Below are 23,738 nucleotides of genomic sequence, written 5' to 3' on the forward strand. Positions count from 1 at the left end.
GAGCTGAGTCCAAGCAAAGAAGAGTTCAGTTGTACGTGCTGGAATCACAACCCAAACTAGAGCAACACACACGTAGAGCGCAAACCTCCGCCAAGACTAGTTTCCAATTCCACAAAGTTTTATCATGGAAAAAATTTTAAGATCAAAGTCCTGTTAGAAGTGTCTTTTTATAAACTAAAATATAATACAAAATATTCGATCAAAAGGGCTTTTCAATGTTAAAATCAGCAACCCTTAATTGAAGTAAGCGGTTGAGATGTTAAAATCAAATATCCGCTAAATCCTCAATACAGAAGCAGATCAAACTTAGTCTGTTCCAATGAGGTGCCAGTTTGCACCTCACTGTCACAAATTAGAGTGATTGAGGCACTTTTCATTGAGATATCATGCAAAATGTACATCAAATGGGCTTTTCAATATTAAATTCAAATGTCCACACAATCCACAGTCTGGATCAGATCCGGATCAAACTTTGTCAGATGATAGTGAGTGCCAGTCTGCACCTCACTTTCAAATATGAGAGTGATTGGGGCACGTTTTGTTTTTATAATGTAAAATATACTTTAAATGGCATTTACAATGTTAAATTTAAGTGACCATAAAATCTGTAATCCGGATCAGATCTGGATCAAACTTTGTCAGTTGATAAAGGATGCCGTTCTACATAACACTGTCAAATATGAAAGAAATTTGATCTTTCTGACAGAACTATGAATTTTTGAAAATGTGGTAGGGATTTTTTCCAATTTTGCAAGATTTTCCTGACTTTGCCCTATGACCTGTGACTTTGAAAAATCAGTCCTTGCCTATCAGGATATGAATCTTCAGCAAAAATTTAATAATGATATATGAAAAATTACTAATTACTAACTACTAACTTCATTGGTGGAAGTAATAATTGCTCTGGAATGAAAAGAGCAGCGGAGTAACGTGTGTATTTAATTTTAGATCTATACAGGTTCAAATAAGGACAATTCCTTTATGCACAGTGCAGAGTGTAAACAGCTGTTTGAATTAGTCACTTGATCACCTTCAATTTGCAACAGCTTTAAGCCTTGATTGTTCAAAGTGTCAAATTAAAACAATTGCACGAATGGTTACGAGAGAACAAAATGAGACTGAGCGTTCTGTTCTCTGTGGTTGTGCTTGTTCTGCTTCTTGTGAAAATTCCCTTTTTGATCTATAGATAAGAAAATCAACTTTTCCTGAATTCTTAACTGAATCAGTAGGCTGAGCTATAATGAGATATCATAATCAAGTTTACTACAATAAAACACAATAATGTGCATTCATCATTCAGCCGGATGCAGTTATACAAAATGGGACTGTTAGGAGAGAAAAACAGGACTTCCGCTCGTGCCAACATGAATCAGTTACTAGACACTATTGTTACTGATAGCGACTTGAAATCAGATGATTCCTCATGATTTATTTTAAATGATTTATAGGGCATAAAAGTGGACCTTTAAGATTTATGCTCCATATTAACAACATTATATTCAATAAAGAGCTCTGATCAATTTTCAGCTGTGTCTGAAATAAAAAAGCCCAAAGAAAGGTGATATCAACAAAAGTGAACAATCGGTTTGCAATCTGTGCGTATTGGGGGGGAGGGGGTGTAATATGTGTCTGTTACTTTAATTTTACAGACAGGCTTGGTTTTTATTTTCATTACTGGAAATATAATACAAATAATGAATGTGAGTGCAATGGAAAGAATCTTTCATGAGGTGAAAGATGGAATGTTTCAGCCTCGTTGAATGGAACATTTCCATTCAACGAGGCTGAAACATTCCATCTTTCACCTTATGAAATATTCTTTCCATTGCAAGAATGAAAAAAATCATTCATTATTTGTTTTATATAACACCTAAAAAAAAGATCCCTGCCATTTGATATTTTATTAATTTATAAACAAAAGAAAAGGGACTTCATCTGACTTCTGGTCATCTGATGTCAAGAGGTTCCAAACAGTCCAACATGAACTTTAAGTAGCAGTCCAGTACAATCCAATCCAAAATTGTTCTTAGTCAACTTTCAAAGACAGTCAGATAGTTCAAAAACAATCCTGATGATGTAGTCCGTACCTGATGCCGTGCAAAAACAGACCCCGCCATGTTTGTTTTTAAGATAAGCACCATCGTCATGAGTGTGTGCGCGGTGTGTAATAGCACAAAATGTATAGAACCAAAATTGCACGGTAAATGGAACGCAATGGCAAATGGTACAAATGATCGTCAACACATGACATACAAATCACCAGTCAAATGACAAGGATCTATTTAGGCATTATATAAAAATGAATCATTTACCCTTGAGTACTGATTTGGCATCACTTTGATGCCAAGTTAAAATTTTAGGCTAGAATTAAAATACAATGCAGGTTTTTTTCTGTTTGGGGGCAGAGCGATTTCACTGACATGAGCAGGGAGCAAATTTGTACAGCACTGTGCGGGGGGCTTAGCATGACTTGACGAGATCCATGGTGATTCAGCGGGAAGCAGTGGCGGCTGGCCTATAGGGGGCGCTCGGGCGCTGCCCTCCTAGATGTGGAGGGGAAAAGTCATAATATAGTATATATATTTAAAAAGTATTATCAATGTCAGTTTTACTTAATAGTATGTGCCTACATGTAATATGAATGATTAAAACAACACTTCCTCCAACTGACTCTCATTCAACAGTGCATTTCCACCGACAGAAGCAGAGAACGTATCATTCCTCGTCTTGGGCGGTCACTCAAAGCGCCCTTGAAGTGCAGCGAAATAACCAATTGTATGTAGTTGCTAGGGAAAATTAATAAATATTTGGAAAATCAACATTGCCAAAATTAATGGCTTTGGGGTGCCGGAATTTTAGCCCTTGCTACAAAAATGCGGGAACGTTAGATTACAGTCAGTGATACACGTGATGCTGCTGTCAGTCAGTCAGGAAGAGATGATGGTGACGACGACGTTTGGGTTATATTTATTTATTTTTATTTTGTCTCCGTGTGTTTTGCTGGAGTAAGTTGAAGAACTCTTCGGAGGTTTAAAACAGGACAATACTAATCAAATCAATGACACCAAAGTTTGGCGGGGATCCTTTTGGAGGCGCATGGAGGTGCGCACATCAGATCTTTCTCGTGGTTTAATGACAATTGCACATCCCGGTTGGAGGAGAGTCGTTTGTCTGCCTAGTTATAAACCGTGTCAGGCTTCATTCACACTGTCAGCGTGCACACGTCACGGAGGCTGCTGATCTGCGCTCTTTACTGCGGGGTGGAAAGGAGCGCATCCACCTCTGCCAGCTGCAGACTGACTCCTCTGGATCCACTTCAGCTCAGGTGAGCTGACGAGCTGCTCGGATTTATGTTGCTCCTGGTGTGGAAACGAGGATGAAAATTTAAGATAAAACGAATGTGTGATGTTTTTTTGTTTGTTTTAGGGGGTCAAAGCTGTGATCTTTATTGGGACAGCAGACCAGTTATAATGGTAATAGGGGAGGCTGGGGCTGTTTGTAACAGTGTTCAAAGCTGCAGCCATGCTGGTATTTTGATTTCACTTTACAAGTTATGAGGATCAGTTCACAGAAGTGAAATATTCTTTGGAGTATTCCACACTCTAAAACAAATTATTTGCTCAGTTTAAAAACAAAACCCTAAAATAGCAATTTGCATGTTTTTTAAAGAAATTCTAACACTGAGTACACACAAGACACTTATAGTAAGACAAACCCAAGTTTAGCAATGCATTTAATTAAGTGGTTTTGTATACTTCATTTGCTTTGTCCTCTACACTGTTAATTTGAACCAATTTAATTTAAAGGTTTTGGTGTTATTAGTTAGTCAAGTTATTTAATTTAGGTTTTTCAAGCTTCTTTAGTTTGCCTCCATTCCACTCAGTAATGTTCATGTAAAATATTACCTTAATTTTCTCTCTCTCTCTCACACGCACACACACACACGCTCTCTCTCTCTCTCTCTCTCTCTCTCTCTCTCTCTCTCTCTCTCTCTCTCTCTCTCTCTCTCACACACACACACACATGCGCTCTCTCTCGCTCTCTCTCTCTCTCTCACACACACACATGCTCTCTCTCTCGCTCTCTCTCTCTCTCTCTCACACACACATGCGCTCTCTCTCGCTCTCTCTCTCTCTCTCTCACACACACACATGCGCTCTCTCTCTCACACACACACACATGCGCTCTCTCTCTCTCTCTCTCTCTCTCTCTCACACACACACATGCGCTCTCTCTCTCTCTCTCTCTCTCTCACACACAACACTGTCTCTCACTCTCATACGCTTCCTATCTCTCTCACACACACAATACTGTCTCTCACTTCATTACGCTCTCTCTTCTATCATTCTCACACCACACACACTCTGTCTCTCACTCTCATACGCTCTCTCTCTCTCTCTCTCTCACACACACACTGTCTCTCACTCTCATACGCTCTCTCTCTCTCTCACACACACTCTGTCTCTCACTCTCATACGCTCTCTCTCTCTCTCTCACACACACTCTGTCTCTCACTCTCATACGCTCTCTCTCTCTCTCTCTCTCACACACACACTCTGTCTCTCACTCTCATACGCTCTCTCTCTCTCTCTCTCCACACACTCTGTCTCTCACTCTCATCGCTCTCTCTCTCTCACACACACTCTGTCTCTCTCTCTCACACACACACTCTGTCTCTCTCTCTCACACACACACTCTGTCTCTCTCTCTCACACACACACTCTGTCTCTCGGAAGGTGATGTGCACATTGTAGTATGTACATAATGTTCTTTTGTCAAATGAAGAATTTTTCCATATTTTGAAAGAGTGTAAATTTGGTGATATTTTCTATTTTGTTAAGGGGGTGTCATTGTGAACCAAACAGTGTGTGTGTAATTGGTGTCAAATGGTGAAATGTTCCTCGCTCAAGAACTTGACTGTTGTATTTGATACTGTTCCTTTCCAAAGTAGAAATGGGGCCTAATATAGCTCTAAATGTTTAACTTTATCTGTAAAACTGCTGATTTTGAGAAGGACATGAAATGATTATTGTGGAATTGTAGTAATTTTCCGACTGTTCACTTGAATGCCTGTACTGGACAAGGCAAGGGAATCTATTGGCACAGCAGCCCCACCAAGACTGTTTTTCACCAGCCGCCACTGGCGGGAAGCATGACAGCTCAGCAGGATGCACACTGCCATGAGGTGCACAGCTTTGCTTATTGCTCTGGCAACAGCACCACATCAGCTGTATGCAAAATTTGTTGCATACCTTTACCTGACCACACACACCATGCATCTGTTTGATTTGTACATATGGCATTGTTACAGATGGCCTTGTTATTATGTCATCAAGGTCTCTTGAAATAAATATGCCCACTTGAATGTGGATTGGGGAGCTGAGTTATTTTGATAATGTCAGGCTACAAATGTAAACTAAAATTAAAATACAATGCAGATTGTGTTGTTTGTGAAGTGAGTGCAGTGGTCTGTGTGTGTGTGTGTGTGTGTGTGTGTGTGTGTGTGTGTGTGTGTGTGTGTGTGTGTGTGTGTGTGTGTGTGTGTGTGTGTGTGTGTGTGTGTGTGTGTGTGTGTGTGTGTGTGTGTGTGTGTGTATTTCAAAAACTCACTGCTTGCTGACCTCTTTAAACCTCCTCTGGAAATTCAATACAACGAAAAGCATGCCACACTCTTCAGAAGAAGACAGTTTTTTTCAGATGTCAACAGATTTGATCGTTGTCATGTGTTGATATAACCACAGACATTAGTGCATGTGCAGACAGCGCTGATGTAAACACATGGTGCTGCGTTCAATGCAGTTCTGAAGGCAAAACGGGTCCAACCCGGTACGAGCAAGTAGCACCTAATAAAGTGGCCAGTGAATGTATACTGCATATCCTAAAACAGGAGACCAGGGAAGCATATGATTTCATGCTCTTAGTGTACACATGCTGCTCATACGTAATTAATTAACATGGTTTAGGCCAATATACTCACTTTATACCTTGTGGAATTATCAACATTTATTTATCAGTAATATCGAGCTGACCTGTTACTTACTCCAGTGGTCAAAATTTGAACTGACATTCTTTTTCCAGTGATTGTTTAAGAACCATGACCTACCTCTTCCCACTGATGGATGTAACGAATGAGTCTGGACAGTCTCAGCAGGCGCAACAGACTGAGGATCTTCGTGAAACGGACAATTCGAAGTGCTCGGGCTGTCTTGTACATCTCAGAGTCCATTCCTTTCTCGACAATGAGGAATATATAATCTACAGGTATGGAAGACACAAAGTCCACCAAAAACCAGCTCTTCAGGTACTTCTTCTTAATCTTCTTCGGATCAAGGATGATCTCAGTGTTGTCCTCGAACACTATACCCGTCCTGAAGTTGAGAACCAGGTCAATGAGGAAGAAAGTGTCAGAGACCACATTGAAGATGATCCATGGTGTGGTGGTCTCATCTTTAAAGAAAGTGATGCCCACTGGGATGATGATCAAGTTGCCCACCATGAACATGAGCATGGTGAAGTCCCAGTAGAACCTGACAGGGACAGGAGACAGTTAGAGAAGAGGGTGGCCATTGAATCACAAACACTAACTTTACTGTGCATGCAGCAAACTGATCTCCATCCTTTCATCCACACAGTATGTTGGACTTCATCTGATGAAAAGTTTTTGTGACAAGGTTGGATAAATTCATTGAGAAACACCATATTTTAAATAATGCTCAGTATGGATTTAGAACTAAACATTCAACAGCTATGGCAATTATGGAATTAACAGAGAAAATATCAACAGCAATAGATAATAATGATTATATGGTGAGTGTTTTTATTGACTTGAAAAAAGCTTTTGATGTTATCGATCATTCAAGATTGCTTCACAAGTTACAACAATATGGAATAAGAGGGTGGGTAAATCAGTGGGTAAAAAGCTACTTAGAAAATAGAAAACAGTTTGTTCAGATAAATAATACTTAATCAGAATTGTGTAATATTATGTGTGGAGTACCACAAGGGTCGGTACTTGGACCCAAACTGTTTCTTCTGTATATCAATGATTTTGTGAATATATCTAATGTACTTGGTAGCATTTTATTTGCTGACGATACAACATTATTTTACTCTGGATCAGATATACAGGAAGTAGCACAAGTGATAAATACAGAGTTGGAAAAAGTGAAATATCGGTTTGATATAAACAGATTGTCACTTAATCTTAATAAAACAAATTTCATATTGTTTAATGACAGTTAAAAAAAAATGATGTGTCATTAAATATAGATGGAATGGACATTCAAAGGGTAAAAGAAACAAAATGAGTTATGATTGATGAAGATTTTACATGGAAGTCACACAAATTACATAAAAGGATAGATAGCGAAAGCCATTGCTGTTTTGCATAAAGTTAAATATTCATTAAATAGTTATGGATTATTAACATTGTACAATTCATTGATTGGTGCATATTTGACTTATTATGTAGAAATCTGGGGATCAACATGTACAACTTATACACAACCTTTATTTATTTTGCAGAAAAGAGCTTTAAAAGTGATTGGCAACAGTCAATTTAGAGATCCATCTAATCCATTATTCATTAAGTATAGGGTACTTAAATTTCATGATTTAGTTGATTTGAAATTACTACAAATAATGTACCAAGCGAATAACAATACCTTACCACTAAACATTCAAAATATGTTTGAAAAAAGAGTAAGTAGTTATAATTTGAAGGGCATAGAAGTCTTTAAAAAACCTAGATTCAGAACCAAGATAAAGGAACGGAGTATTGCAGTGAATGGTGTAAAATTATGGAACAACCTCAACAAAGAAATCAAAGAATCAAGGTTGCTTAAATTATTTAAAAAATGTATTCAACTTGATGTATTTCATAAGTATGAAACTATGAAATAAGTCAGTGGGCTGTGACAAAGCCAAAAATGTAATCTGTTAATAATGTTTAGAATGTTTGAAGTTTAAAATGTAATCTATTAGGGATGTAGTCTTTTAAATAATGGTTAAAATTAGGAAAGAAGTCGGTGGCATGTGACAAAGTCATAGAAATGCAATGATGTCGATTGATGATGCTTTGCAAGATTGTATTGTAAAAAAGGGGCAGAATATATAAGACTTGTTCTTCCAAACTGCTCCTTTTTGTTCAATGGTTTGTAATGTTTTGTTAATTTTGCTTTTCTGTTTTTCTTTTTAATGAATGAAATAAATCCTCAATAATAATAATAATAAAAAAACACAGCATAATAACAAAACATAAGACATCTTCAGACCTATGAAAGAAATGACTGATTAACATGAGGGAACGGTGGATTCACCGATATCATAGTGCTAATATTTTTTGTTGTGTGCCAGCAAAGACTGTGATTCAGCCTAATTGATAACAACAGGTTTCACTTCCTTTCTCTGTGTTATTAAGAGGTGCACCCTGAAGGGGTCACGCACAAAAACAGCATAACCCATAATCACAGCAACATCAAGTGGCTGGATGCATTTTATCTGCATGTTTTTGTCAACAAAGTACAATTGGCAGCCTTTATCATCCAACTCAGGATAATAACGGACAACAAACAAGCAATGAGACAATAAATTTATGTGAAAGATGTGACCAGACTTTACGGCAAATCAAAGAAAACACATGCAATAAGTACAAAAAATAGACACAAGATGTTTCAGAAATCACTGCAATGATTGCATTCCACACTATGTTAATCTAATGTCCATCCATCCATCCATTTTCTTCCGCTTTATCCGAAGTCGGGTCGCAGGGGCAGCAGCTCAAGCAAAGCCGCCCAGACCTCCTGATCCACACACACCTCCCCCAGCTCCTCCGGGGGAACCCCAAGGTGTTCCCAAGCCAGCCGAGAGATGTAGTCCCTCCAGTGTGTCCTGGGTCTTCCCCGGTGCCTCCTCCCAATGGGACATGCCCGGAACACCTCTCCAGCGAGGCGTCCAGGGGGCATCTGGAAGAGATGCCTGAGCCACCTCAACTGACTCCTTTCGATCCACCTCAACTGACTCCTTTCAATGTGGAGGAGCAGCGGCTCGACTCCGAGCTCCTCCCGAGTGACCGAGCTCCTCACCCTATCTCTAAGGGAGCGCCCAGCCACCCTGCGGAGGAAACTCATCTCGGCCGCTTGTACTTGCGATCTCGTTCTTTCGGTCATGAGATTTGGCTCATGACCGAAAGAACGAGATCGCATAGGTGAGGATCGGAACGTAGATCGATCGGTAAATCGAGAGCTTTGCCCCCTGACTCAGCTCTCTCTTCACCACGACGGTCCAATACAGCGACCGCATGACTGCAGACGCTGCACCGATCCGTCTATCGATCTCACGCTCCATCCGTCCCTCACTCGTGAACAAGACCCCGAGATACTTAAACTCCTCCACTTGAGGCAAGGACACTCCACCGTCCTGAAGAGGGCAAAGCACCTTTTTCCGGTCGAGAACCATGGCCTCGGATTTGGAGGTGCTGATCTTCATCCCGGACGCTTCACACTCGGCTGCAAACCACCCCAGTGCATGCTGAAGGTCCTGATTTGACGAAGCCAACAGAACCACATCATCCGCAAACAGCAGAGACGAGATTCTATGGTTCCCAAACCAGACCCCCTCTACACCCTGGCTGCGCCTAGAAATTCTGTCCATAAAAATAATGAATAGAACCGGTGACAAAGGGTAGCCCTGGCGGAGGCCAACGTGCACTGGAAACAGGTTTGACTTACTACCGGCAATGCGAACCAAGCTCCTGCTGCAGTCATACAGGGACCGGATAGCCCTTAGCAAAGGACCCCGGACCCCGTACTCCCGGAGCACCCCCGACAGGGTGCCCCGAGGGACAGGGTCGAACGCCTTCTCCAGATCCACAAAACACATGTGGACTGGTTGGGTGAACTCCCATGAACCCTCAAGCACCCGATGGAGCGTGTAGAGCTGGTCCAGTGTGCTGCGACCAGGACGAAAACCACACTGCTCCTCCTGAATCTGAGGTTCAACCATCGGTCGAATTCTCCTCTCCAGTGCTCTAGAATAGACCTTACTGGGGAGGCTGAGGAGTGTGATCCCCCTATAGTTGGAACACACCCTCCGGTCCCCCTTCTTAAACAGAGGGACCACCACCCCAGTCTGCCAATCCAGAGGCACTGTCCCCGATCGCCACGCGACGTTGCAGAGGCGTGTCAGCCAAGACAGTCCCACAACATCCAGAGACTTAAGGTACTCAGGACGGATTTCATCCACCCCAGGAGCCTTGCCACCGAGGAGCTTTCTAAACACCTCGGTGACGTCGGCCTGGGTAATGGATGAGTCCACCTCTGAGTCCCCAGTCTCTGCTTCCTCTTCGGAAGACGTGACGATGGGATTGAGGAGATCCTCGAAGTATTCCTTCCACTGCCCGACAACATCCCCAGTCAGGGTCAACAGCTCCCCACCCACACCGTAAACAGTGCTAGTGGAGAGCTGCTTCTGTCTCCTGAGACACCGGACGGTTTGCCAGAATCTCATCGAGGTCGACCGATAGTCCTCCTCCATGGCCTCCCCGAACTTCTCCCAGACCCGAGTTTTTGCCTCTGCGACCGCACGGGCTGTGGCACGCTTGGCCTGCTGGTACCTGTCAGCTGCCTCCGGGGTCCCACCTACCAACAAAGATAAGTAGGACTCCTTCTTCAGCTTGACGGCTTCCCTTACTTCCGGCGTCCACCACCGGGTTCGGGGGTTGCCGCCGCGACAGGCACCAGAGACCTTGTGACCACAGCTACGAGCAGCCGCATCAACAATGGAGGTGGAGAACATGGTCCACTCGGACTCCATGTCTCCAACCTCCCCTGGGATCTGAGAGAAGCTCTCCCGGAGGTGGGAGTTGAAGACCTTGCTGACAGAGGGTTCCGCCAGTCATTCTCAGTAGACCCTCACGATACGTTTGGGCCTGCCAGGTCTGACCGGCTTCCTCCACTCCCAGCGGATCCGCTGGGAGTTGGATCCGTTAATCTAACGTATTAACTCAATTTCAAATAACTTAATTAATTCAGGTGTTACCAGTTAGGACAACTCAGTTAAGTTGATTCAAGTATTTTTCTATTTTCAGTGCATTCAACCATATGGATCAATTATTTTTCGGCAGTAACTGCATACAATGTATCAGCACTCATTACAACTACAATGTTGCACGTTGTCAACCATATGTATTAGTTAGTTTTCAGCATCATGGGATATTTCAACAACCAACAGAATGCCCCCACAGTTGCTGTCTCTACAATTTAGCATTCCATCATACTATGTATGCATTCAGAAATTTTCAGCAGTAATTACTCATCTTCAACTGCATATCCGGGATCAGGTCGCAGGGCCAACAGCTCCTTCAGGTGACCCCAAACTTTCCTCTCCCGGTCCACATTGCCAATCTCTCATTGGTGGGTCCTGAGGTGATCCCAGGCCAGTGTGAAGATATAATATCTCCACCTAGTCCTGGGTCTTCCCTGGGGTCTCCTCCCAGCTGAACATGCCTGGAACACCTCAATAGGGAGGCATCCAGGGGGCATCCTTACCAGATCCCCTAACCATCTCAGTTGGCTCCTCTCAATATGAAGCAACAGCAGCTTAAATCCAAGCTCCTCGTGAATGACCATTGATACCCGATCGGTAGAACTCAACATCTTGGTCCCCTAACCAGCCCTCCGCTGCAGCAGTCATCTCATCATCATGCTCAAATCTCTGGCCCCAAAGGTTTTTTCAGCCTGGTAAAGAGGTGGAAGTCACTAGGGGCTAGGTCTGGAGAATAGTGTGGGTGAGGAAGAGGTTCATAGCCAAACTAGTACACAGCGGCCATGGCAACCCAGCTGGTGTGGACTGGTGCATTGCCCTGGTGAAGCAGAATGCCATGACTGACACTGGAGGGTGTGTCTCTTCCACACAGTGTTATGACTCAACAATTGAAGTGAGCAATATGATCCTACACGAAATAGGTAGCTAAGGCATTGATGTAGATCAGGTGTGATGCATTGTAATAGCCGACTGGGAAAAATGTGCGAGGCTCAAAACTTTTTGACATCCCCTCGTAATTGTGATTTAGTGGCTTCCCTCATGCAGTAGTGTTCAGAATAATAGTAGTGCTATGTGACAAAAAAGATTAATCCACGTTTTGAGTATATTTCTTATTGTTACATGGGAAACAAGGTACCAGTAGATTCTCACAAATCCAACAAGACCAAGCATTCATGATATGCGCAATCTTAAGGCTATGAAATTGGGCTATTCGTAAAAAAAAAAAAAAAAAAAAAAAAAAAACTAGAAAAGGGGGTGTTCACAATAATAGTAGCATCTGCTGTTGACGCTACAAACTCGAACTACTTTTTTAGCAATCCTGTGAATCACTAAACTTGTATTTAGTTGTATAACCACAGTTTTTCATGATTTCTTCACATCTGCGAGGCATTAATTTTGTTGGTTTGAAACAAGATTTTGCTGGTTTACTAGTGTGCTTGGGGTCATTGTCTTGTTGAAACACCCATTTCAAGGGCATGTCCTCTTCAGCATAAGGCAACATGACCTCTTCAAGTATTTTGACATATCCAAACTGATCCATGATACCTGGTATGCGATATATAGGCCCAACACCATAGTAGGAGAAACATGCCCATATCATGATGCTTGCACCACCATGCTTCACTGTCTTCACTGTGAACTGTGGCTTGAATTCAGAGTTTGGGGGGTCATCTCACAAACTGTCTGCGGCCCTTGGACCCAAAAAGAACAATTTTACTCTCGTCAGTCCACAAAATATTCTTCCATTTCTCTTTAGGCCAGTTGATGTGTTCTTTGCAAATTGTAACCTCTTCTGCACGTCTTTTACACTCAACAAAAATATAAATGCAACACTTCTGGTTTTGCTCCCATTTTGTATGAGATGAACTCAAAGATCTAAAACTTTTTCCACATACACAATATCACCATTTCCCTCAAATATTGTTCACAAACCAGTCTAAATCTGTGAGCACTTCTCCTTTGCTGAGATAATCCATCCCACCTCACAGGTGTGCCATATCAAGATGCTGATTAGACACCATGATTAGTGCACAGGTGTGCCTTAGACTGCCCACAATAAAAGGCCACTCTGAAAGGTGCAGTTTTATCACACAGCACAATGCCACAGATGTCGCAAGATTTGAGGGAGCGTGCAATTGGCATGCTGACAGCAAGAATGTCAACCAGAGCTGTTGCTCGTGTATTGAATGTTCATTTCTCTACCATAAGCCGTCTTCAAAGGCGTTTCAGAGAATTTGGCAGTACATCCAACCAGCCTCACAACCACAGACCACGTGTAACCACACCAGCCCAGGACCTCCACATCCAGCATGTTCACCTCCAAGATCGTCTGAGACCAGCCAGTCAGACAGCTGCTGAAACAATCGGTTTGCATAACCAAAGAATTTCTGCATCTCCATCTGCATGCTCGTCGTCCTCATCGGGGTCTCGACCTGACTCCAGTTCGTTACGACTTGAGTGGGCAAATGCTCACATTTGCTGGCGTTTTGCACGTTGGAGAGGTGTTCTCTTCACGGATGAATCCCGGTTCACACTGTCCAGGGCAGATGGCAGACAGCGTGTGTGGCGTCGTGTGGGTGAGCGGTTTTCTGATGTCAGTGTTGTGGATCGAGTGGCCCATGGTGCGGTGGGGTTATGGTATGGGCAGGCGTCTGTTATGGACGAAGAACACAGGTGCATTTTATTGATGGCATTTTGAATGCACAGAGATACCGTGACGAGATCCTGAGGCCCATTGTTGTGCCATACATCCAAGAACATCACCTCATGTTGCAGCAGGATAATGCACGGCCCCATGTTGCAAGGATCTGTACACAATTCTTGGAAGCTGAAAATGTCCCAGTTCTTGCATGGCCGGCATACTCACCGGACATGTCACCCACTGAGCATGTTTGGGATCCTCTGGACCAGCGTATACGACAGCGTGTACCAGTTCCTGCCAATATCCAGCAACTTCACACAGCCATTGAAGAGGTGTGGACCAACATTCCACAGGCCACAATTGACAATCTGATCAACTCTATGCGAAGGAGATGTGTTGCACTGCATGAGGCAAATGGTGGTCACACCAGAAACTGACTGGTATCCCCCCCCAATAAAACAAAACTGCACCTTTCAGAGTGGCCTTTTATTGTGGACAGTCTAAGGCACACCTGTGCACTAATCATGGTGTCTAATCAGCATCTTGGTATGGCACACCTGTGAGGTGGGATGAATTATCTCAGTGAAGGAGAAGTGCTCACTATCACAGATTTAGACTGGTTTGTGAACAATATTTGAGGGAAATGGTGATATTGTGTACGTGGAAAAAAGTTTTAGATCTTTGAGTTCATCTCATACAAAATGGGAGCAAAACCAAAAGTGTTGCGTTTATATTTTTGTTGAGTGTATTTAACAGAGGGACTTTGCGGGGGATTCTTGCAAATAAATTAGCTTCACACAGGCGTCTTCTAACTGTCACAGCACTTACAGGTAACTCCAGACTGTCTTTGATCATCCTGGAGCTGATCAATGGGTGAGCCTTTGCCATTCTGGTTATTCTTCTATCCATTTTGATGGGTGTTTTCCATTTTCTTCCATGCGTCTGTTTTTGTTTTTGTTTTTTTTTTGTCCATTTTAAAGCATTGGAGATCATTGTAGATGAACAGCCTATAATTTTTTGCACCTGCGTATAAGTTTTCCCCTCTCCAATCAACTTTTTAATCAAACTACGCTGTTCTTCAATTTCAATTTATTTTCATTTATATAGCGCCAAATCACAACAGAGTTGCCTCAAAGCGCTTCACACAGGTAAGGTCTAACCTTACCAACCCCCAGAGCAACAGTGGTAAGGAAAAACTCCCTCTGAGGAAGAAACCTCAAGCAGACCAGACTCAAAGGGGTGACCCTCTGCTTGGGCCATGCTATAAAACATAAATCACAGACCAATTCACAGAACAATTCACGGACGAATATACAAGAAATGGACAGGAGGATCGCCAACACGAACACAACTCCCATCTCTGGTTGGCGCTGCACCTTAAAAAGAGAGAAAAAACAGAATCAGGCATCAGAAAGACAAGAAATACTGTATAATTTGTCAGCATTAAACAACAAGAAAAACAGAGAATTACTAAGGTGATCGCCGGCCACTAGCCCTAAACTTCACTAAAAGACCCAGAATTTAGGTAAAGTTGAGGCCGCGGCCTGCTCCAATTACTTATAAAATGAATTAAAAGAGTAAAAAGCGTAAAACAAAACTGTACCAGTATGCTAGCCATATGAAAGGGAAAATAAGTGCGTCTTAAGTCTGGACTTGAAAGTCTCCACAGAATTTGACTGTTTTATTGACGCAGGGAGATCATTCCACAGAACAGGGGCACGATAAGAGAAAGCTCTGTGACCCGCAGACTTCTTATTCACCTTAGGGACACAAAGTAGTCCTGCACCCTGAGAACGTAAAGCCCGGGCCGGTACGTAAGGTTTAATTAGGTCAGCTAGGTAGGAGGGTGCTAGTCCATGAATAATTTTATAGGTTAGTAGCAGAACCTTAAAATCTATCTCACTGGGACAGGAAGCCAGTGAAGGGATGCCAAAATGGGTGTAATGTGGTTGAACTTTCTGCTTCGTGTCAAAAGTCTGGCTGCAGCATTTTGAACCAATTGGAGACCCCTAATGCTAGACTGCGGTAAACCAGAAAATAGGACATTGCAGTAGTCCAATCTAGAAGAGATAAATGCATGGATCAGGGTCTCAGCATCAGCCATAGACAGGATGGGATGAATCTTCGCTATATTTCGCAGGTGGAAGAAAGCAGTCCTAGTAATATTTCTAATGTGGAGGCCAAAGGACAACAAAGGATCAAAAATTACCCCAAGGTTCCTCACTTTGTCAGTGTGATGTATAACACACGAGCTGAGGCTGAGCGTTAACTGGTCAAATTGATGCCGAAGTCTCACTGGACCAAGAACCATCATTTCAGTCTTATCAGACTTTAAAAGTAGGAAGTTGCTAGACATCCAACTTCTCACTGCTGCAAGGCAATCTTCTAAGGATTTTATGTGAACGAGATTACCAGCAGTTATTGGCATGTATAACTGAGTATCATCTGCATAGCAGTGAAAGGTAATCCCAAAACGCCGCAATATGTGCCCAAGGGGTGCTATATAAAGGGAGAAAAGCAGGGGGCCTAAGAAAGACCCCTGTGGAACCTCAAATTTCATGTCACTGAAGTTAGAGGTAGTGTTACTGTACAAAACACAGTGAGAACGACTGGTCAAGTATGACGTCAGCCATGCTAGGGCACTCCCAGTAATCCCAAAATGATTTTCCAGCCTATCAAGTAGAATATGATGATCCACTGTATCAAATGCAGCACTGAGATCTAACAGCAACAGAACCGTAGTGGTGTCCGAATCCATTGTAAGCAGAAGATCATTCACCACTTTAGTGAGAGCCATCTCTGTGGAATGATATTTTCTAAAAGCAGACTGCAGTGGCTCAAAGAGATTAATCTCAGTAAGATAGTCTACGAGCTGCCGTGACACCACTTTTTCCAGAATTTTAGAGAAAAATGATATATTTGACATTAGCCGATAGTTTGTCAATACACTAGGGTCAAGATTAGGTTTCTTAAGTAATGGTTTAAGCACTGCAGATTTGAAACATTTAGGAACAGATCCAGAAGTTAAAGAAAGATTAATAATTTCCAGCACAGTCGGCCCAAGAGTGGGCCACAGGTCCTTAAACAGTTTTGTTGGTATAGGATCAAATAAACAGGTTGTGCTTTTTGTTGACATTAAGAGTTTTGTCAGCATGCCTAGTGAGATACTGTCAAATTTTGTAAATCCAGGTAATACCTCAGTAGTGGCGCCCACATCAATAGCAGGGTGTAGTGGCTGGATTAAGGCATGCCAGGATATGTTTAACCTGATGTCTTCTATTTTCTTCCCAAAGTAATCCAGGAAATCTTGTGCTGTAAAAGGAGAGCGAACTACAGGTGGTTGTCCATGCAAAAGTGTTGCCACCGTGTCAAACAAGAACTTTAAGTTATGCTTGTTTTTGTTGATCAAATCAGAGTAGTAAGTTCGCTTTGTAGCCAATAGTGCATGCTTATAGTCTAAGATAGCATCACGCCACGCAAGGTGAAATACTTCTAATTTTGAACGACGCCATTTCCGTTCTAGACCTCTTGCTTTATGCTTGAGGTCATGCAGATAATCATTAAACCAAGGTGACTGTGATTTGGGGGAGCGCGGTTTTAACACAGGTGGTGCAATCATGTCGAGTGTAGTTTTGAGCACTGAGTTTAAACTATCCACAAGTCTGTTTACTGACTGGGTATTTGTCAAATGTGAAGCTAAGACATCAGGCAGTCTAGCTTCGAGTTCATTCTTAGGTGAGGAGTTGATGCATCGCCGTAAAGATATATAAGGTTGTTGTTCCACTAAACACGGCAGCGAAACTGTAAACTTAATAAGTGAGTGATCAAACACCACTGATGTAAGAAGCATGATGTCAGTATTCATGATAGCAATACCACGTGCGAGAACCAGATCCAGGGTATTTCCACTAATGTGCGTCGAATCCCGAATGCACTGCCGAAATCCTAATGCATCCACAATTTCCATAAATGATTTGCAGAGGGGATCAGAAGGCTTATTTATACGAGGTCTGTTAGAAAAGTATCCGACCTTTTTATTTTTTTCAAAAACCATATGGATTTGAATCACGTGTGATTGCATCAGTCAAGCTTGAACCTTCGTGCGCATGCGTGAGTTTTTTCACGCCTGTCGGTTGCGTCATTCGCCTGTGAGCAGGCTTTGTGTGAGCAGTGGTCCACCCCTCTCGTCGGATTTTTATTGCAAATAAAATGTCTGAATGATTTGGAGCTTTGCTGCATCAAATTTTTCCAGAAACTGTGAGAGACCTCTAGGTGGACACCGTTCGGAAAATTCAGATGGCTTTCAGGGACGATTTTATGGGGATCACACAGATTAAGGAGTGCTCCAGCCGGTTTAAAGACCGCCCACAGCATCTGAGAGCACGGCGCACTCCGAGCGCTGATCGACAGACTGAAACAACCAGATCATTTCCAACGTGAAGGCTTTGTTGATCCGGGACGTTGTCTGACTTACACAACAATGGCAGAAGACATGGACATCAGTACTTTTTTGGCACATTCCACTGTTACAGGAGTTTTTTTTCATGGAAAGAGGAGCGGAGGGATGCGCCACCGTGCTGCTTATGGCGCGGCACAAAACCACCTCCGTGTTGGTCTCACAGGACGGCTTTCAGACGGCTTTTCAGTCGTGTGACTATCCGAGAAATTGTGCATGAGCTGGACATGCCCCAACATGTCCTGTGAGGCTTCATCATGGCGTTGCTTTGTGCCATGCGGCTCCACTGCGACGCGCTAAAAGCTCCAAGCTAAAATTCTTGCTCTGGTCAAGAATTTTAGCTGAGGAAGCTTCTGCGATTTGAAGCGAAACGTCCTCGCATCAAGCAACCCAGTCCAGTCGAAGATTCAAGCTTCTCTACTATGGAAACCACCTGGACAACTGAGAGCCTACACAGAAGCATGTTGTGATATGGCACTATATCAAAGTTAAAGTGTCTTTGTCTCCCTAAGGAGAAGTTTGCCTTGGAGAAAGAGGTATGCTATACAACAACACATCCGACACATACCACCCATGCATCAAAAACAACTACATAATAGTTTAAAATTAAAATACAAATACATAATCACTAAAAAAAACATATTAACATCTTAGTGCAAATTCTGCAACACATGACCCTATACTATGTTCCCAGAGCTGTCTCCTCATTTATGAGCTTCACTGACAATGGAATAAATTAATGTTTATATCGGTTAGACAGTATTTACAAAGAGGAACTGTGTACCTCCTTCCCTAGTTAAGTAAAACATATTCAAAGTGCAGTACATTCTCTGCAAGTCTGACAATTGCCTGTTCAAACAACTCGTGGGGAGTTACAGGTGCCACCATACCAATGATTTTGCCAGCTATTTTTGTCAGATATAAATAAACTGAATTGAATTGGAATTGAATCGAGGATCCTTGGGTACCACCAGTACCCAAGGATCTGCCTACTCCAGATGGATTTACCATGCAGTACCACATTGTTTGTTTCATTGTAAATGAACATTGTAAATGAAGTCCAAGACATATTCAGGGAGTGCTCATGTACCTGTCCACTGACTTGTCTAAAGAACACTGGTTGTAAATGTCATGATTTAGATTAACAATGATACTTGTATTTAATTGTAATATAATTTCACTGTTGTAGTGCAGGTAGCTCAGGACTGACCTGCCAATATGAGACCTGGGGTTGAATCCCACTCCCACATACGTCTTGTATTTAGAATGTCCAATTATTTATTGCCCCTGAAAATGGAGTAATTATGTACGAGGTCTGTCAATAAAGCAACGGTCCTTTTTATTTTTTTCAAAAACTATATGGATTTCATTCATATGTTTTTACATCAGACATGCTTGAACCCTCGTGCGCATGCGTGAGTTTTTCCACGTCTGTCGGTGACGTCATTCGCCTGTGAGCACTCCTTGTGGGAGGAGTCATCCAGCCCCTCGTCGGAATTCCTTTGTCTGAGAAGTTGCTGAGAGACTGGCGCGTTGTTTGATCAAAATTTTTTCTAAACCTGTAAGACACATCGACCAGAACATGGTTCGAAAAATTAAGCTGGTTTTCAGTGAAAATTTTAACGGCTGATGAGAGATTTTGAGGTGATACTGTCACTTTAAGGACTTCCCACGGAGCGAGACGTCGCTCAGCGCTCTCAGCCGCCGTCGTCAGCCTGTTCAAGCTGAAAACCTCCACATTTCAGGCTCTATTGATCCAGGACGTCGTGAGAGAACAGAGAAGTTTCAGAAGAAGTCGGTTTCAGCATTTTATCCGGATATTCCACTGTTAAAGGATATTTTTTTAATGAAAGACGTGCGGACGGGTCCGTGCGTCGGGACGCAGCCGACGCGGTGCGGCGGCACAGGAAAAACACCTCCGTGTTGATAACCATTTGTAAAATCCAGGCGGCTTTTGATGGCTGTCAGTGGAGTGAGTATATGAGAAATTGTTTAACAGCAGGACATGTTCCAACTTGTCCTTAAGGCTTTCAACAGAGGTGTTTTTCCTGTGGCGGAGCGCGGACCCGTCCGCACGTCTTTCATTAAAAAAATATCCTTTAACAGTGGAATATCCGGATAAAATGCTGAAATCGACTTCTTCTGAAACTTCTCTGTTCTCTCACGACGTCCTGGATCAATAGAGCCTGAAATGTGGAGGTTTTCAGCTTGAACAGGCTGACGACGGCGGCTGAGAGCGCTGAGCGACGTCTCGCTCCGTGGGAAGTCCTTAAAGCGACAGAATCACCTCAAAATCTCTCATCAGCCGTTAAAATTTTCACTGAAAACCAGCTTAATTTTTCGAACCGTGTCCACTTCGATGTGTCTCACAGGTTTAGAAAAAATTTTGATCAAACAAAGCACCAGTCTCTCAGCAACTTCTCAGACAAAGGAATTCCGACGAGGGGCTGGACGACTCCTCCCACAAGGAGTGCTCACAGGCGAATGACGTCACCGACAGGCGTGGAAAAACTCACGCATGCGCACGAGGGTTCAAGCATGTCTGACGTAAAAACATATGAATGAAATCCATATAGTTTTTGAAAAAAATAAAAAGGACCGTTACTTTATTGACAGCCCTCGTATATCAATGCCTGTAATTCTTAAATGGTTAATGTAATCATTTTTATTTAACTCCTTGAATAAAGGATGAGCATCTGCAAAACAAGTACATCTTGATAGTTTCATGTCAGCTTGCAGTGGTGTACAGAGGCAAAACTGGGGCAATTGTGTCACTGTCCAAGTTACTAAACCTCACTGTATAGTCAGTCCCTTCGGCTGCTCCCTTGTTGCACGATGAATTGGCACACGTTTTACCTTCCTGACGCAACTCCACATTACATGAAGAAATGTTCCAGGGGTGGGATTTGAACCGGGAGCCTTACGCACCTAAACCAAGTGCACTAATCACTTGGCCACCACTGTATACATTAATTTATTCACTTTCTACACTTGGCAACTCCTATTAAGGGGCATGGGGATGGGGGGTGGCTACAGCCTATCCCAGCAGTCATAGGGTGTGACACAGGGTGCACCTAGGAGAGGACGCCAGTCTATCGCAAGGCTAAAAATAGACACATAAACAGCCACACTCGCACACACACTTATGTACAATTTAGAGTCATCTAAACTGCATGTCTCAGGAAGTGACAGAGAACCCAGCGGGAAGCCATGCAAATGTGGGTAGAACATGCAAACTCCCCACAGAAAGGACCAGCAGGGATGTGCTCTCACAACCTTCATGTTGTGAGGCAACAGTGAGGCAACCTCTCACTGTATACAATACTGTGCAAAGTGTTTGAGGCACATGACAGTTGATAATACAATGACTATTTAAACACAGTTAACTACAGCCCATTTTTTTAAGTGCAGGCCATCTAAAATAAATGATGTAGTTTTTGCATTAAATTAAAATTACCTACTGATATACTTTTTTCTCAAAATGGTCATGTACCTTCCTAACTTCCTGAAGTGGTTAAGCCTTATGTGCCTTCTCGTGCTCTGTGGTCTCAGGATTGTGTGTCGGTAGAATGGCCCAAGCAGAGGGTCACCCCTTTGAGTCTGGTCTGCTTGAGGTTTCTTCCTCAAATCATCAGAGGGAGTTTTTCCTTACCACTGTCACCTGTGTGCTTGCTCTGGGGGTTGGTAAGGTTAGACCTTACTTGTGTGAAGTGCCTTGAGGCACCTTTGTTGCTATTTGGCACTATAAAAATGAAAATAAAGTGAAAATGTGCCCCCAGGGTTAAAAAAAAAAAAGTCAGCACGCTTTAGAGCCTTTTCCTACGACAGCACATCTGAACTTAAGTTAATACTTTGATGCCAAGTTAAAATTAAAATACAGTGCAGGTTGTTTTCTGTGTTTGGGGCAGAGCGATTTCACTGACCTGAGCAGGGAGCATGTGTTAATCTAACGTATTCATTTAATTTCAAAGAACTTCATTCATTCATTTACCCCTGACATCGGGGTGAATGTGAGGCATTATTGTAAAGCAATGTGAGCACCTGATGCAGTTGGAAAAGCACTATATACGAGGTCTGTTAGAAAAGTATCCTACCTTTTTATTTTTTTCAAAAACCATATGGATTTGAATCACGTGTGATTGCATCAGCCAAGCTTGAACCTTTGTGCGCATGTGTGAGTTTTTTCACGCCTGTCAGTTGCGTCATTCGCCTGTGAGCAGGCTTTGTGTGAGCAGTGGTCCACCCTGTCATTGTTTTTTTTATTGCGAATAAATGTCTGAACGATTTGGAGCTTTGCTGCATCAATTCTTTTCCAGAAACTGTGAGAGACCTCCAGGTGGACACCATTCGGAAAATTAATATGGCTTTCAGGGACGATTTTGTGGGGATTACACAGATTAAGGAGTGTTACTGCCGCTTTAAGGATGGCCCACAGCATCTGAGAGCACGCCGCGCTCCGAGTGCCGATCGACAGGCTCACACCCCGCTGAAACAACCAGATCATTTCCAACATCAAGGCTTTGTTGATCCGGGACGTCGTCTGACTTTCACAAAAAGGCAGGAGATGTGGACATCAGCACTTTTTCGGCACATTCCACTGTTACAGGAGTTTTTTTCATGGAAAGAAAAGCGGAGGATTGCGCCACCATGCCATGAATGGCACGGGACAAAACCACCTCCGTGTTGGTCTCACAGGACGGCTTTGAGATGGCTTTCAGATGGCTGTCGGTGGGTTTTCAGTCGTGTGATTATCCGAGAAATTGAGCATGAGCTGGATATGCCAGAACATGTCCTGTGAGGCTTCATCATAGTGTTGCTTTGCGCCATGCGGCTCACAGCGACACGCGGAACTCCTCCACTTTTCTTTCCATGAAAAAAACTCCTGTAACAGTGGAATGTGCCGTTCATTTCTAAACTGGACACTGTCTTGATCTAGTATGTCGTCTGACTAGCACAGGAATTGCGGAAGACGTGGACTTCAGCACTTTTTCAGCACACTGAGACAGACGTGCGGAGGAGTTCCGCTCGTCGCGGTGGAGCCGCATGGTGCAAAGCAACGCCGTGATGAAGCCTCACAGGACATGTTCTGGCAGCTCATCCACAATTTCTCGGTTAGTCACACGACTGAAAACCCACCGACAGCCGTCTGAAAGCCATCTCAAAGCCACCCTGTGAGACCAACACGGAGGTGGTTTTGTCCCGCGCCATGAACGGCATGGGGGCGCAATCGTCCGCTTTTCTTTCCATGAAAAAAACTCCTGTAACAGTGGAATGTGCTGAAAAAGTGCTGATGTCCACGTCTCCTGCCTTTTTGTGAAAGTCAGACGACGTCCCGGATCAACAAAGCCTTCACGTTGGAAATGATCTGGTTGTTTCAGCGGGGTGTGAGCCTGTCGATCGGCGCTCGGAGCGCGGCGCGCTCTCAGACGCTGTGGGCCGTCCTTAAAGCGGCAGTAACACTCCTTAATCTGTGTAATCCCCACAAAATTGTCCCTGAAAGCCATATTAATTTTCTGAACGGTGTCCACCTGGAGGTCTCTCACAGTTTCTGGAAAAAAATTGATGCAGCAAAGCTCCAAATCATTCAGACATTTATTC

The 23,738-nt window shown here is 43.1% G+C and overlaps 1 protein-coding gene across 1 annotated transcript in view; it reads right to left on the reverse strand.

The window, feature by feature from the left end:
• Positions 1-23,738, reverse strand: part of hcn2b (hyperpolarization activated cyclic nucleotide-gated potassium channel 2b) — a 162,018-nt gene that overhangs the window by 136,026 nt on the left and 2,254 nt on the right. The window contains exon 2 of the mRNA XM_034180268.1: positions 6,104-6,527. Coding sequence (XP_034036159.1) covers positions 6,104-6,527 — 424 coding nt within the window. The remainder of the gene's footprint in view (positions 1-6,103; positions 6,528-23,738) is intronic.

The sequence above is a fragment of the Thalassophryne amazonica genome, chromosome 10 (genome assembly GCF_902500255.1).
Source record: "Thalassophryne amazonica chromosome 10, fThaAma1.1, whole genome shotgun sequence".
NCBI classification, from domain to species: Eukaryota; Metazoa; Chordata; class Actinopteri; order Batrachoidiformes; family Batrachoididae; genus Thalassophryne; species Thalassophryne amazonica.